The 12451-nt window shown below is 44.9% G+C and overlaps 2 protein-coding genes across 2 annotated transcripts; both read left to right on the top strand.

Moving 5' to 3' along the window:
- The first annotated feature begins 546 nt into the window (after positions 1–546).
- On the top strand, positions 547–7282 carry LOC123166206 (sodium/hydrogen exchanger 6). Its single transcript, XM_044583971.1, has 22 exons — positions 547–832; positions 2255–2306; positions 2398–2457; positions 2569–2593; positions 2676–2761; positions 2848–2959; positions 3045–3107; positions 3200–3219; positions 3297–3391; positions 3560–3588; positions 3911–3942; positions 4029–4076; positions 4154–4214; positions 4298–4395; positions 4464–4539; positions 4936–4955; positions 5292–5389; positions 5479–5588; positions 5734–5826; positions 6342–6454; positions 6644–6735; positions 6816–7282. Exons 1-22 carry the CDS (start codon positions 658–660, stop codon positions 6887–6889), a joined length of 1632 nt encoding a protein of 543 aa, XP_044439906.1. The 5' UTR covers positions 547–657; the 3' UTR covers positions 6890–7282.
- Positions 7283–8090: 808 nt separating this feature from the next.
- On the top strand, positions 8091–12381 carry LOC100125696 (heat shock protein 81-1). Its single transcript, XM_044581655.1, has 3 exons — positions 8091–8369; positions 9285–9707; positions 10632–12381. Exons 1-3 carry the CDS (start codon positions 8244–8246, stop codon positions 12183–12185), a joined length of 2103 nt encoding a protein of 700 aa, XP_044437590.1. The 5' UTR covers positions 8091–8243; the 3' UTR covers positions 12186–12381.
- Positions 12382–12451: the final 70 nt, after the last annotated feature.

The following is a 12451-nucleotide window of genomic DNA, read 5'->3' as shown; positions in this document are numbered from 1 at the left end:
CTGACGGCGGCATCGACGCCGGCGCGTCGCTCCTCAGCATGCCTGCGGCGCCTCGCCTCGGCCTTCAGCCTTGACGGCAGGTCGCCGCTCGCCGGCCGGCGGCGGAAGCGGCCGCCGCGTCGCTCACTCGTGCTCTTACCGTCCGGGCCCTTGTACTCCGCCGCCATATCCAACGGTGGCTCGCCACTGCCGTTCCCGGCCTGCCTATCCATGTTCACTGGCGTGAATTCTTGAACAACCCCGGTATTGATTGACGTTACAGTAGGTAACCAAACAAATTTCAAGTTTTGTCCATTCCATTTACATTAACACCGTAAACTCATTACGTTTACGTTTGCGTTACCAATCTGGAACCAAACACCTTGTTCTTTCATGCTTCCTGCGTGCAAATGTCCACGGAGACGTGGCAAGCTCCCCAGTCCCAGCCGCATCCCAGCCGTCAGGTGTAGTCAAACGCATCCCGGCCGTCCACGCAGAGAGGAACGAGGACGGGAGGAAACCCGAAGAAAAATTCAGAGGCGGAAAAAGAACTTTCGAAAGGAAAACAGCGACAAATATCCTGAGACAAGGAATCATCGGGAATCAAACGAGGCGCCGAGGCCAAGGAAGCATTCGCACCCGCGAGAGCTTGCGAGGAAGAGGGGGAGGCCGGGAGGGATGGCGGCGGGGGCGGCGCCGCAGGGGGCGCCGACGGTGGAGGAGCAGGAGGAGGCGGCGGGGGTGGGGATCCTGCTGCAGATATCGATGCTGGTGCTGGCGTTCGTGCTCAGCCACCTCCTCCGCCGCCGCAGGGTCTACTACCTCCCCGAGGCCAGCGCGTCGCTCCTCATCGGTACGTCTGCTGTGCGTCCGGCGCCCGCGCCATTTCGAAGATTCTGGGCTGCTTGATTGATGTGGCCTCTCCCGGTTACTGCGGTTTCGTGACACGTGTCGGTTGTCCGCGAAAACGGGAGGCTGTTCTACAGTAGCGGGTTTGCTTTGTTGGGGTTTGGGCGATCAAATGCTGGTGGTATGATGTTTGGCTGATAGCATGATAAAGCCATTAACAATAGTCAACTGCTGAATTTGTACTGTTGCCGCGCGAACTAAAAACAAATCCTTGACAAATCGATGCTTCTCCAAACAATTCTCGGTCCAACTCCAAAAATTACAGATTCATGAATCAGGAACACAGTGGCCAATTTAGAGATGAATTTGACCATGTTTGACCATTTGATTGTGGGCTTGCTTTAGATCACGAAGGCTCAGCTTGCAGTTGCTGAACTGTGCTGTGTTGTACTACTTAGTTTAATTTGCTTCAGAAAACTAGTTACAGAAGCATTATTGCATGAAACAACTGGTTAGACAAACGGGGTTATCATAATCCACTACCATGCCATGGGGTCTAAGTAAAACGAATGCTACATTTTCTCTCTCCCTTTTTGTACATATTTTTTTGTTGTGTATCCGCGCTGATGTTACTGTAGCAAAAGGAGCGACATGCACATGTTGTGGCTCCACCCTTCATCTCAAGGGCATAGTGGTATATTTTGGCATGTAAAATTACATGTCCAGCGCAACTTCCCACCTTTTTGAGAAAATCACATACAAATTCAGGATAAAATGTTTCAAAAAATTCTGAACAAATTCATCGATGTAGTTCACATAATGTTATGTTAAATTTCATACTAATTTATCCCCCTGTTATCGAGGATAAAAAAGAAAGTCAAGCAGCACTGTAGCAAATGGATACATTGTTCATGACTGAGTGCTTTTCTTTCTTTATTCCCGACAAGAGAGACGATTGAGTATGAGATTTTGCAAGGTTTGCAATAATGAAGTATCTGCATCCATGAATTTTGTCAGCACTTTGGAAGCACTGTTTCATGCTCTAATTGAATAGGGAGGGGGGGGGGTGCGATCTCCCCTGGATATGAAACTCGTACTCATTTCGAAATTATTTCTTTATTGTGCTGAAACCTGAGTCCTGAGGTTATAAATAATGATGGCAATGAAGTTTCACAACATACCTGCAGTATCAACTGGTTATATCCGTTTTGCATATGAGCATTTGGGCATTTTATCAGTGTATATGCCTGCAAGACCCAATGGTTTCATAATTTTGGTTGCTGTTCTCTCTTGTGATTTTGCTGCTGGTCTGCAAAAAGATGAGAACATCTGCGAGTTACAGTTTTAGTTATACTTGGTTCAGGAATTAGATAAATCTCTTCTATTATGACTCTATATATGATAACCTACCATCCACTTATGGCAGGGTTGATCGTGGGAGGGCTTGCTAGCGTATCTAACGCCCAGAAAAGTACAAGGTATATACTGCCTTCTTCCCAGGAACCTAAGCGTCTCAATATGTTCCTTGTTTACCATGCTGATTTGATATCATTTTCTTTGTAATTTCAGGAGATGGTTCAATTTCCGGGAGGAGCTCTTCTTTCTGTTCTTGCTGCCTCCTATTATATTATATCCTTAGCATATGTTTCATTTTACCTCCCTTTTCCAAATGCTTCATTTTACTTCTCACTATGTCTTTTGTAAATCTCACGCTAAATGTTTTGCTTGACTGCATGCTACCCAGTCCGGCTTCAGCTTAGCACCAGTAAGTGTTGCGTTTCCCATGCCCCTATTTTTTCGAGATTCTGTCTAGCTGCAGCTAAAATATATTATCTCTGTACTTGCAGAAACCATTCTTCTCAAACTTTGGTGCTATTATTACTTTTGCAATTGTTGGAACCTTAATTGCCTCCATTGTCACGGGTGTTTTAGTGTAAGAGTCTAGACTACTTTGCTTGCATGCATATTGTATGTGAACCCTTTGATCTCTGAACATCTGATGATGCACTGTCATTGCAGCTACCTTGCTGGGTTAATACATCTTGTCTATAGGATGCCTCTGGTTGAGTGTATGATGTTTGGTGCCCTTGTGTCAGCAACTGATCCTGTAACTGTGTTGTCGATATTTCAGGTTTATGTCATCAACTTAGGTACTAGCACACTATGTTTACTGGTATCCTAGAAGCGACGGTTACTTACTTTCCATTTAACCGCAGGAACTTGCCACGGATGTGAACCTCTATGCACTGGTTTTCGGTGAATCTGTGCTAAATGATGCTGTATGATTTCTGTTTACATAAAATTGTTAGTATTATTGCTCTTACTGATACTTACACCTTTCTTGATATCAATCTGTTTTGTGGCGATGAAGATGGCAATCTCCTTGTACAGGTCAGCACGGTGTTTGTGATCTCCTTTGGTTCATTATTTTGATTGTTCAGGATCCGCCTTGACTCCCTCATCTTCAGGACTATGGCATCTCTGAGGACGAATGCTTCTAGCCAAAACATTTTCGTAGTTATCTTGAGGTTTCTTGAGAACTTCTTTGGGTCAATGTCAACAGGTATCGTGACAAACATTGCATTCATATTGTCATTTGCTACAGATTTCCTGCCTACAGTTTTGATGTCACTGCGGTCCATCTGCCCTGGTTTTATTTTATGCTTATGCATATAGGTGCAAAGTGCATGGCATCTGAGAACTGACTTTCTAGTTACTTTCATCTTTGCAGGTGTTGGAGCTGGATTTATTTCTGCTCTCATATCCTTCCTTCACCCTACTTTTTGCATCGTTGGTAGAGCTTTAATGGTTTTCTCCCACTGAAAGCTGCAATTTGTATGTGATGTTTTTTTGGCAATGCTTTCTGAAGCATTGATCACACGATATTGGTTTGTTGCTCTGCTTGAATATGAGGACACTGCTTACATACTTTTGGTGGCAAAACCAAACCTAGATGTGTTCTTTTCATATCTGGATTGAATAAAAGCCGATCTTGTTGCAGATAGTTAGCATGCCGCTAGGTTGTATTCTGCATTATTTTGGCATACTGACAACCATCTGTTACTCCTTAATTCTGTAAAACCTCTTCAAGTATTCAACACTTGGTGTTGAGAAGTAAGCAACATCCCTGATCATTTATTTTTTGGGAAACAAAAGTTTACCTGGATATAATAAGCAATTTCACTCTTATTATTTTTCAGCCTTTATAACCTCGAGAGCTGCTTGTTTGTAGTTTTCCCATACTTCTCGTAAGCACACCTTACTTGAATTACCTTTTTTTTTCAGGCCTTGAGGCTTCTAGATTCAATTGTATATTTGTTTGCAGGTACATGCTAGCTGAAGGCTTTGGTCTGTCTGGCATAGTCTCAATACTCTTTACTGGAATCGTAGGTTCAACTTAAATGAGGCAGTCAGGGATTATTATTTCTGCCTGAAGTTATTTACTTGATAGTGGAACCTTTCTTTTCAGGTGATGAAGAGATACACATTCTCAAACTTGTCAGAGGACTCCCAGCGTTTCACTGCTGCACTTTTCCATCTGCTTTCGTCATTAGCAGAAACTTTTGTGTAAGTCAACATTTAAAAGCTCTATGTTTGGGTAAATTTACATACATGCTTGTCTAATCTCCCTACAGGTTCATATATATGGGATTTGATATTGCGATGGAGCGTCAAAGCTGGTCACACATTGGGTTCATATTTTTCTCAGTTGTATCCTTCACTTTGACTTTATAAAAAAAATCCTTCACTTTGACTGGGTGCTACTCCCTCCGTTCCATAATGTAGTGCCTATAGATTTTTTGAAAAGTCAAATCTCACAAACTTTGACCAAGTTTGTGGAGAATTTTTTTTACATCTAGAGTGTGAAACATATATCAGTAGATTCATTGTAAGATGTAGTTTCACATTATATATTTTTGCTATTGTAGATATAAATATTTTTCTCTACAAACTTGGTCAAAGTTTGCAAAGTTTGACTTCTCAAAAAATCTATAGGCACTACATTATGGAACGGAGGGAGTACTTTATACTGCGCATAATTCCTTCTTATGAGATACACTGCTATTTTTCCTTTTCCTTAGCATTTATTTCGTTCGATTCATGAAGATCTTCATATTAGTTGCAAGGTATGACTTCATTTGACCTTGTTCAAATTCTATTGTTGCTGTTTCATAAGGTTCGTTTGGTGAGGTTGGAGGGTTTGTTTGTATGTCAGCCAGTAAGCCTGAACAGTCAACAACTGAACATCAACCTCTCGATACGACATAGACTTAATAAGATCCGACAGAACCACACAAGCATTATAAAAATGGCATTTTGTTTGGTACAATAGATCGATGCTCAAGCTGAAGCACTTGTGGGGCAGGCTCTAAATTTGTTAACTGAACTGGGCAACTGCACATTATTCGTGTATATGAGTTTGCTCAAGTTGCTTGTTTTTGCTGTGTCCTCTTATTTTGAAGGGCTGCAAATGTTTTCTCATGTGCTTTCTTGGTAAATCTGGTACGGCCACCTCAGCGGCAAATATCCAGGCAATATCAACAGGCACTTTGGTATAGTGGTATGTAGTCTGACAAGCATGCTTGCTCAGTATAATTTTTGGCATATTAAGCAGTTCTATCAAAGTTTTTTGTGCATTTACTTGTGCAGGTCTTAGAGGGGCTATGGCTTTTGCCCTTGCTCTTCAATCTGTTCATGATCTTCCTGACGGCCATGGACAGACAATTTTGAGTGCTACCATATCTATTGTTGTTCTAACAGTAAGATATCAAACAATCAGACTACACTAGAGATGTCATTAGTGAAAGAATTGCTATGGCAATAGGAAGACATGCTGGTATTGCTACTACTGCTAGTATCGAGTGTAGACCATCCCGAATAATTTCTCTCATGGCGATAATCCAGGTACTTCTGATTGGAGGCTCAACAAGCACAATGCTTGAAGCTCTGCATGTTGTGGGAGATGGTAATGAAGGTCGTCGCCCTTCTTCACTTGAGGCAAGTAATATGCACTTCATCAAAATTGGCACGTTATATCCTACATTTCTGCCTATCAGATGGCATGGTTACAAATCCCAATCTAGGCATGTAATTAAACTTCTTATCTATCAATGCATCGAGACGCAAAGCTTTTGCGTTTTCCCGAGAGAAAATTTGGCACGATTGTGTTGTCGTTCAGTATAGGTTTCGCCGCGGCAGCATAAGCTATGCTCCAATAGGTTCTATGCTGATAACAAATAAGTTCATTTATTAGAAACTAAGTTTCTTTAGAAACTTTTCAATAAATGACCTATAGTAATTTATGGTTGTTGTTGTCACTGGTTCTGTCATGGCCTCATGGGATAAGATAATGCAGCCTTGTTGTGGCCCGTATATGCATACATGTGATAGGTATGGGATCTTCATGGGTTACTGGTGTATTATTTCTTTCTACTGATAAAGGCTTGTAGGTAGCTGTTGAGCATCCTGTACGATTTGTATTTGTACTAGTTTTATTGATTGTTGACTTGCAGGACCAGGAGAACTATGAGGGGAACAATAATGCGGGCAACATAGAACTGGGCAGTGAAGAGGGGACTTCTACCACAAGCAAATTCAAACTGAAACTCCAAGAAATCCAGAAAAAGTAATTAAATTTTACTAATCAAAGGACACCACATGCTTTTCATGGCTGAAGGAACACTGATAGTTGCCGACACACACTTTAGTATGCTATACCAGTTTTTTTATTTTAATGACACCAAGTTTAGGCACACGATTTTCCACATGAATTCTACTATGCATTTGAAACCACTTGTTTTGAATGTTGTTGCAGCACGCCGTCCTTGGCCGCATTGGACAGAAACTACCTCACTCCATTTTTCACATCTCAAAACGGCGATAGTGATGACGACGAACATGGTCCTAGTAAGTCTGTTTTGATTGATTGCGCCTCAGTTTTTATCTACAGCTTTTTTCTGGACTGACTGCCTCTGGATGCAAAGCAGACAGAGAGCCACGGAGATCTAACGAGCTGCAAGACCTGGAGAGCCATGGATTACCGGCTCGAGAGACGGGCTGAAGAGCCCCATTTCGACGGTGTCGCGCAATCGCTTCCGTGTCACCATTAGTCCAAGGCAGCATCTGACACCCCAGCTAACAAACACAGAGGAAAGACATAGCATCTTATGGGCCGTCGACAATGATAGCTTGCTCCACATGTAAGTAGATGATAGGACCTGCACGTTTAAGTTACCAGGTTAGTAATGGTAGCAGATGTTTTCCCCAGACCCCATAGCAGCTTCTTGTAGACTTGTACTGTGATGAACTTTTCCTTTACAGTTGGATGTTGAATCGACTGATTCTATCACCCTGACAAGCAAGGCATCCATGTGTCTTTTCCTTTTTCCTCTTTTTATTTGCCGCATGTTCAGAGCCCACTCGAAATCATAACTTGTTTGCTGATTTTTCTTCACATAGTGGAGCGCTCTTCGGTCTTCAGGAATGTGTATGTATGTGTGTTTGCAGCTCCCCCGGCTGTAGCTGTCTGCTTTCGTCCCCGACGACTTGGACCGAAGGATTGAACGCATCTGGAAATTGTTACTGCCGTTTCCGCATGCGTACGAAATCGTTTGGCACCACGGTCGCTGGCGCTGCCGCGTTGCGTTGGCCAGATTGGAGGAGGATGCATGTCCTCACCGAACGTCTGAGCCCTGCCCGTTCTTTTTAACCTCTGGACCTCTTTTGCACGCTTTTGAACGGTATGAATGATTATTATTTTTGCGGGGAACGGCATGAATGGATTTGTCTGACTGCAGAAAAAATAATCAGTTGTTATTCACACGAAGAGGAAAAAACACAAAGCCAACACCATGCAAAAACACCGAGAAAATCTTCTTTACCGAATTTCAAAAAAAAAATCTTCTTTACCGTGTGCAGCTATAATTACGCTCTATGGTATTGCTCGATGTGCTAAATATGGAACCGCAAAAAAAAAGTTCCAAGCACGGAGTCCTTTTTTTTTGCCAGCTATAATTGGTCTCTGGGGTCCTTTATTAAACTCACTCCCTCGGTCCCTCCGATCTCCGGAACGTTCCAGCGTACTATCGTAGGAGCACAATAAAAAAACCAAAACCGCAAGGCGCCTAAACCCAGCCAACTGACATGCGGGCCACACCATCCCAACTCGCCGGGCCCAACGACCCGTCGTCCCGAGCCCCCAACCCCCCCCGTTGTCCCCCCTTCCCGCACCTGGCAGAACGTTCGAGAACCCCTCCTCCGACTATATAATCCTCCCCCCGGCGCCCGGCCCCCTCCATCCTCGCGTCCCAGAACCCGAGAACCCCCCGCTCCAAAGCCCTAACCCTAGCCATCTCCTCTCCCCCCAGCCCTCGTCGAGCGCGCGTTTTCCAGGAGCTTCAGGTGCCGGCGGCGCCATGGCTTCGGAGACCGAGACCTTCGCCTTCCAGGCCGAGATCAACCAGCTGCTCTCGCTCATCATCAACACCTTCTACTCCAACAAGGAGATCTTCCTCCGCGAGCTCATCTCCAACGCCTCCGATGTAAGCTCCCTCCCCCGCGCTCCCCTGTAATGCTGTGACTCGCGGCTCTGTTTAGATCCGTGCGCGATAGGGCCCCTTTGCCGTACCGATGTTCAGTAGATCGGTGCGTTTGTCGGTTCGCGCATGTTAGTGCATGGGATTTCAAACCCATCGACGAATCTGCGGTTTGTGCGATTAGGACGTCGCTACACATTTGTTTGTTCTCTGTCCTGTCGCACCTGAGAATCTCCATGATTAGAGCTAATTGACTGTTTTAAAAGCCAGGAAGCATCATTACTTGCATCGTAAAATTTCCTGTATGCGCTAGTGAGTAGAACGTAGTTATACAATTGTTTAATCTCTGTATGTACTGTCGCACGTGCAGATCTCCTGATTAGAGCTAATTGGACTGTTAGAAAAGCTTAGGAAACGCTCACTTGAATATACCTTTGTTTATTCTCTGTACTGTCGCACGTGCAGATCTTAATGAGTAGAGATCATTGGACTATTATAAAAGCTTGGGATTAGGAAACGCTCACTTGAATTATAAATTTTCCTATAGGCAGATAGGCTTTATAAAATGTAAAAACAATCCCATGACTAGATTGCATGTGTGCTAATTTTGTTGGATCTGTGTTTAAATTCGAATTCCTAAAGTAGCTTTGCATGGCTGGTGGCATAACTTTTCTGATTCAAACTAGATTTGGATGGTTGCTAGGTTATTGCATATGTCATCTACATCTATGTTAAATACAAAATAAAGGCATGGTTGCTAGGTTATTGCATATGTCATCTACATCTATGTTAAATAAAAAATACAGGCTGATTCTACTGTAATGCATTATTAGTCAGAACTTTGATTTATGTTTGCATTATATACTGGTTTAATCTGTGAGACTCGCACTGAATTGCGTATTTGGGCGCTTTGTTGTGCAGGCGTTGGATAAGATCAGGTTTGAGAGCCTGACTGACAAGAGCAAGCTGGATGCTCAGCCAGAGCTGTTTATCCATATTATCCCTGACAAGGCCACGAACACACTCACTCTTATCGACAGTGGTATTGGTATGACAAAGTCAGACCTCGTGAACAACCTTGGTACCATTGCAAGGTCTGGCACCAAGGATTTCATGGAGGCACTGGCTGCTGGTGCTGATGTGTCCATGATTGGTCAGTTTGGTGTCGGTTTCTACTCTGCTTACCTTGTTGCTGAGAGAGTCGTTGTGACCAGCAAGCACAACGACGACGAGCAGTATGTGTGGGAGTCCCAGGCTGGTGGTTCCTTCACTGTGACACGTGATACTACTGGAGAGCCCCTTGGAAGGGGTACTAAGATCACCCTCTACCTCAAGGATGATCAGGTATGGCAAAACTCAGAAGTCTCGCCATTATTTACTTGCTCATGCTACCTGTTCTGTTCACATTTTAATATGTTCTGGGTACACTTGGTAGGTTACTGTTAGATTGAAATGCTGTTCATGTCTTGCTTTTGTTTCTATGCTCTGAGGTTGTAAATGGAAGGGTGTACTCCCTCCGTCTAGGTGAGCAAGCCATCTTAGGTTGTGCACCGTGACCAAGGAGGAGGGTAAAACGAGAGACCTTAATATTAATAGCATTGCATGCAATGAACTAACCACTGCATATTGTGTTTGGTAGTCTCAAGTCATTAAAAGCTTGCACACCCCTCATCTCTTATTGGTTGATATGTCAAGAAACAAGAAACGAGATAGAAGTTAATGCACCGCGCCTAAGTGTTTTGGGATTATTTGGTTTTCGTAAGCTGACTTACACACCTAGACGGAGAGAATACCTGTTCTTGTTGATTAATGATGCTCAGTTTTGGAGGGTTCTGTATAGTAATTCAGTGCTGGTGAAACTTGAGTTGTATGCTGATCATAGTGCTAGTTTTTGGCATGTCTGTTGTAGTTGAATTTAATTGTTTTCCATTGTTATAGATTCAGTTAGTATAATTGTTGGCACGAATCCTGCAAAATATGAGTCATTACTGTTGTCATTGCATAAAATTGGACCAGTATAGTGAGTGCCATCCTAGATTGTCCATCCTAAATTGGACCAAGCTGTTGGTACTGCATTTGTGCCAAGTGGCTTGGACCATGTGGACTGACCTCAATTCATGTGCTATTTTGTGTTTTTACTTTGGGACATTCAAAATCATAGTGCTATGTTTTTGGGATGTTGCAGTTCTGCCTTCCATTGATGCTAACGGGTATTGATAATTAAGGCATGTGACTTGTCCCTGACAATTTAACTATTGTTCTCTGCAGTTGGAGTACCTTGAGGAGCGTCGCCTTAAGGATCTGGTGAAGAAGCACTCTGAGTTCATCAGCTACCCCATCTCTCTCTGGACGGAGAAGACCACTGAGAAGGAAATTTCTGATGATGAAGATGAGGATGAGAAGAAGGATACTGAGGAGGGCAAGGTTGAGGAAATTGATGAAGAGAAGGAAGAAAAGGAGAAGAAAAAGAAGAAGATCAAGGAGGTTTCTCACGAGTGGAACCTGATCAACAAGCAGAAGCCCATCTGGATGAGGAAGCCTGAGGAGATCACCAAGGAGGAGTATGCTGCCTTCTACAAGAGCCTGACAAACGACTGGGAGGAGCACCTTGCCGTCAAGCACTTCTCGGTGGAGGGTCAGCTTGAGTTCAAGGCCGTCCTCTTCGTTCCCAAGAGGGCCCCCTTTGACCTCTTTGACACCAGGAAGAAGCTCAACAACATCAAGCTCTATGTGCGCCGTGTCTTCATCATGGACAACTGTGAGGAGCTGATCCCAGAGTGGCTGAGCTTCGTCAAGGGCATTGTTGACTCTGAGGATCTCCCCCTCAACATCTCTCGTGAGACACTCCAGCAGAACAAGATCCTCAAGGTCATCAGGAAGAACCTTGTGAAGAAGTGCATCGAGCTCTTCTTTGAGATTGCTGAGAACAAGGAGGACTACAACAAGTTCTATGAGGCTTTCTCCAAGAACCTCAAGCTCGGCGTCCACGAGGACTCCACCAACAGGACCAAGCTTGCTGAGCTCCTGAGGTACCACTCCACCAAGAGCGGCGATGAGCTTACCAGCCTCAAGGACTATGTGACGAGGATGAAGGAGGGCCAGAGTGACATCTACTACATCACCGGTGAGAGCAAGAAGGCCGTGGAGAACTCTCCCTTCCTTGAGAAGCTGAAGAAGAAGGGCTATGAGGTGCTGTACATGGTTGACGCCATTGATGAGTACTCCATTGGCCAGCTCAAGGAGTTTGAGGGAAAGAAGCTGGTCTCCGCCACCAAGGAGGGCCTGAAGCTTGATGACAGCGAGGAAGAGAAGAAGAGGAAGGAGGAGCTCAAGGAGAAGTTCGAGGGGCTCTGCAAGGTGATCAAGGAGGTGCTGGGCGACAGGGTTGAGAAGGTGATCGTCTCTGACCGCGTCGTCGACTCACCGTGCTGCCTCGTCACCGGCGAGTACGGCTGGACCGCCAACATGGAGAGGATCATGAAGGCCCAGGCCCTGAGGGACACGAGCATGGGCGGCTACATGTCGAGCAAGAAGACGATGGAGATCAACCCAGAGAACGCCATCATGGAGGAGCTGCGCAAGCGCGCCGACGTGGACAAGAACGACAAGTCTGTCAAGGACCTGGTGATGCTGCTGTTCGAGACCTCCCTGCTCACCTCGGGCTTCAGCCTTGACGACCCCAACACCTTCGGCACCAGGATCCACCGCATGCTCAAGCTGGGCCTGAGCATCGACGAGGACGAGGAGGCTGCTGAGGCTGACACGGACATGCCGCCGTTGGAGGAGGACGCCGGCGAGAGCAAGATGGAGGAGGTCGACTAGGCGTGTGCATTTGCTTGCTATCCGAGTCCTAGAGCTAGTTTATCTTTTGGGTTACTGTCGCGTGGTCGGTTTGTCTTTTGTGGTTTACTGTGCCTAGCCTGCCCTAATGGGGCTAGGGGAGTGGTCTGTGGAGTCCCCGGAACTGCGTACCGTAATCGTTGCTTATATATATCGTCTTTAGTACCTTCCGAGTTAATCGCCTTGTTTGCTCTTTTTGCTTTCTGCTGGCCTTCTTGGCTTTTTATTGCGAATTCCTGTATTTCTCG

Source organism: Triticum aestivum, chromosome 7D (assembly GCF_018294505.1).
Source record: "Triticum aestivum cultivar Chinese Spring chromosome 7D, IWGSC CS RefSeq v2.1, whole genome shotgun sequence".
NCBI lineage: Eukaryota > Viridiplantae > Streptophyta > Magnoliopsida > Poales > Poaceae > Triticum > Triticum aestivum.
Note: the sequence above shows the minus strand (reverse complement) of the source record. Positions and strands in the feature narration are given on the sequence as shown.

What these genes read in the sequence shown, in the direction of transcription:
- LOC123166206 (XM_044583971.1), top strand. Translation starts at nt 658, where the DNA reads ATGGCGGCGGGGGCGGCGCCGCAGGGGGCGCCGACGGTGGAGGAGCAG. An exon ending in ATGGCAATCTCCTTGTACAG is followed by an intron (nt 3,220 to 3,296) that starts GTCAGCACGGTG and finishes CCTCATCTTCAG; the next exon opens with GACTATGGCATCTCTGAGGA. An exon ending in TGACGACGAACATGGTCCTA is followed by an intron (nt 6,736 to 6,815) that starts GTAAGTCTGTTT and finishes GATGCAAAGCAG; the next exon opens with ACAGAGAGCCACGGAGATCT.
- LOC100125696 (XM_044581655.1), top strand. Translation starts at nt 8,244, where the DNA reads ATGGCTTCGGAGACCGAGACCTTCGCCTTCCAGGCCGAGATCAACCAG. An exon ending in TCATCTCCAACGCCTCCGAT is followed by an intron (nt 8,370 to 9,284) that starts GTAAGCTCCCTC and finishes TTTGTTGTGCAG; the next exon opens with GCGTTGGATAAGATCAGGTT. An exon ending in TCTACCTCAAGGATGATCAG is followed by an intron (nt 9,708 to 10,631) that starts GTATGGCAAAAC and finishes TGTTCTCTGCAG; the next exon opens with TTGGAGTACCTTGAGGAGCG.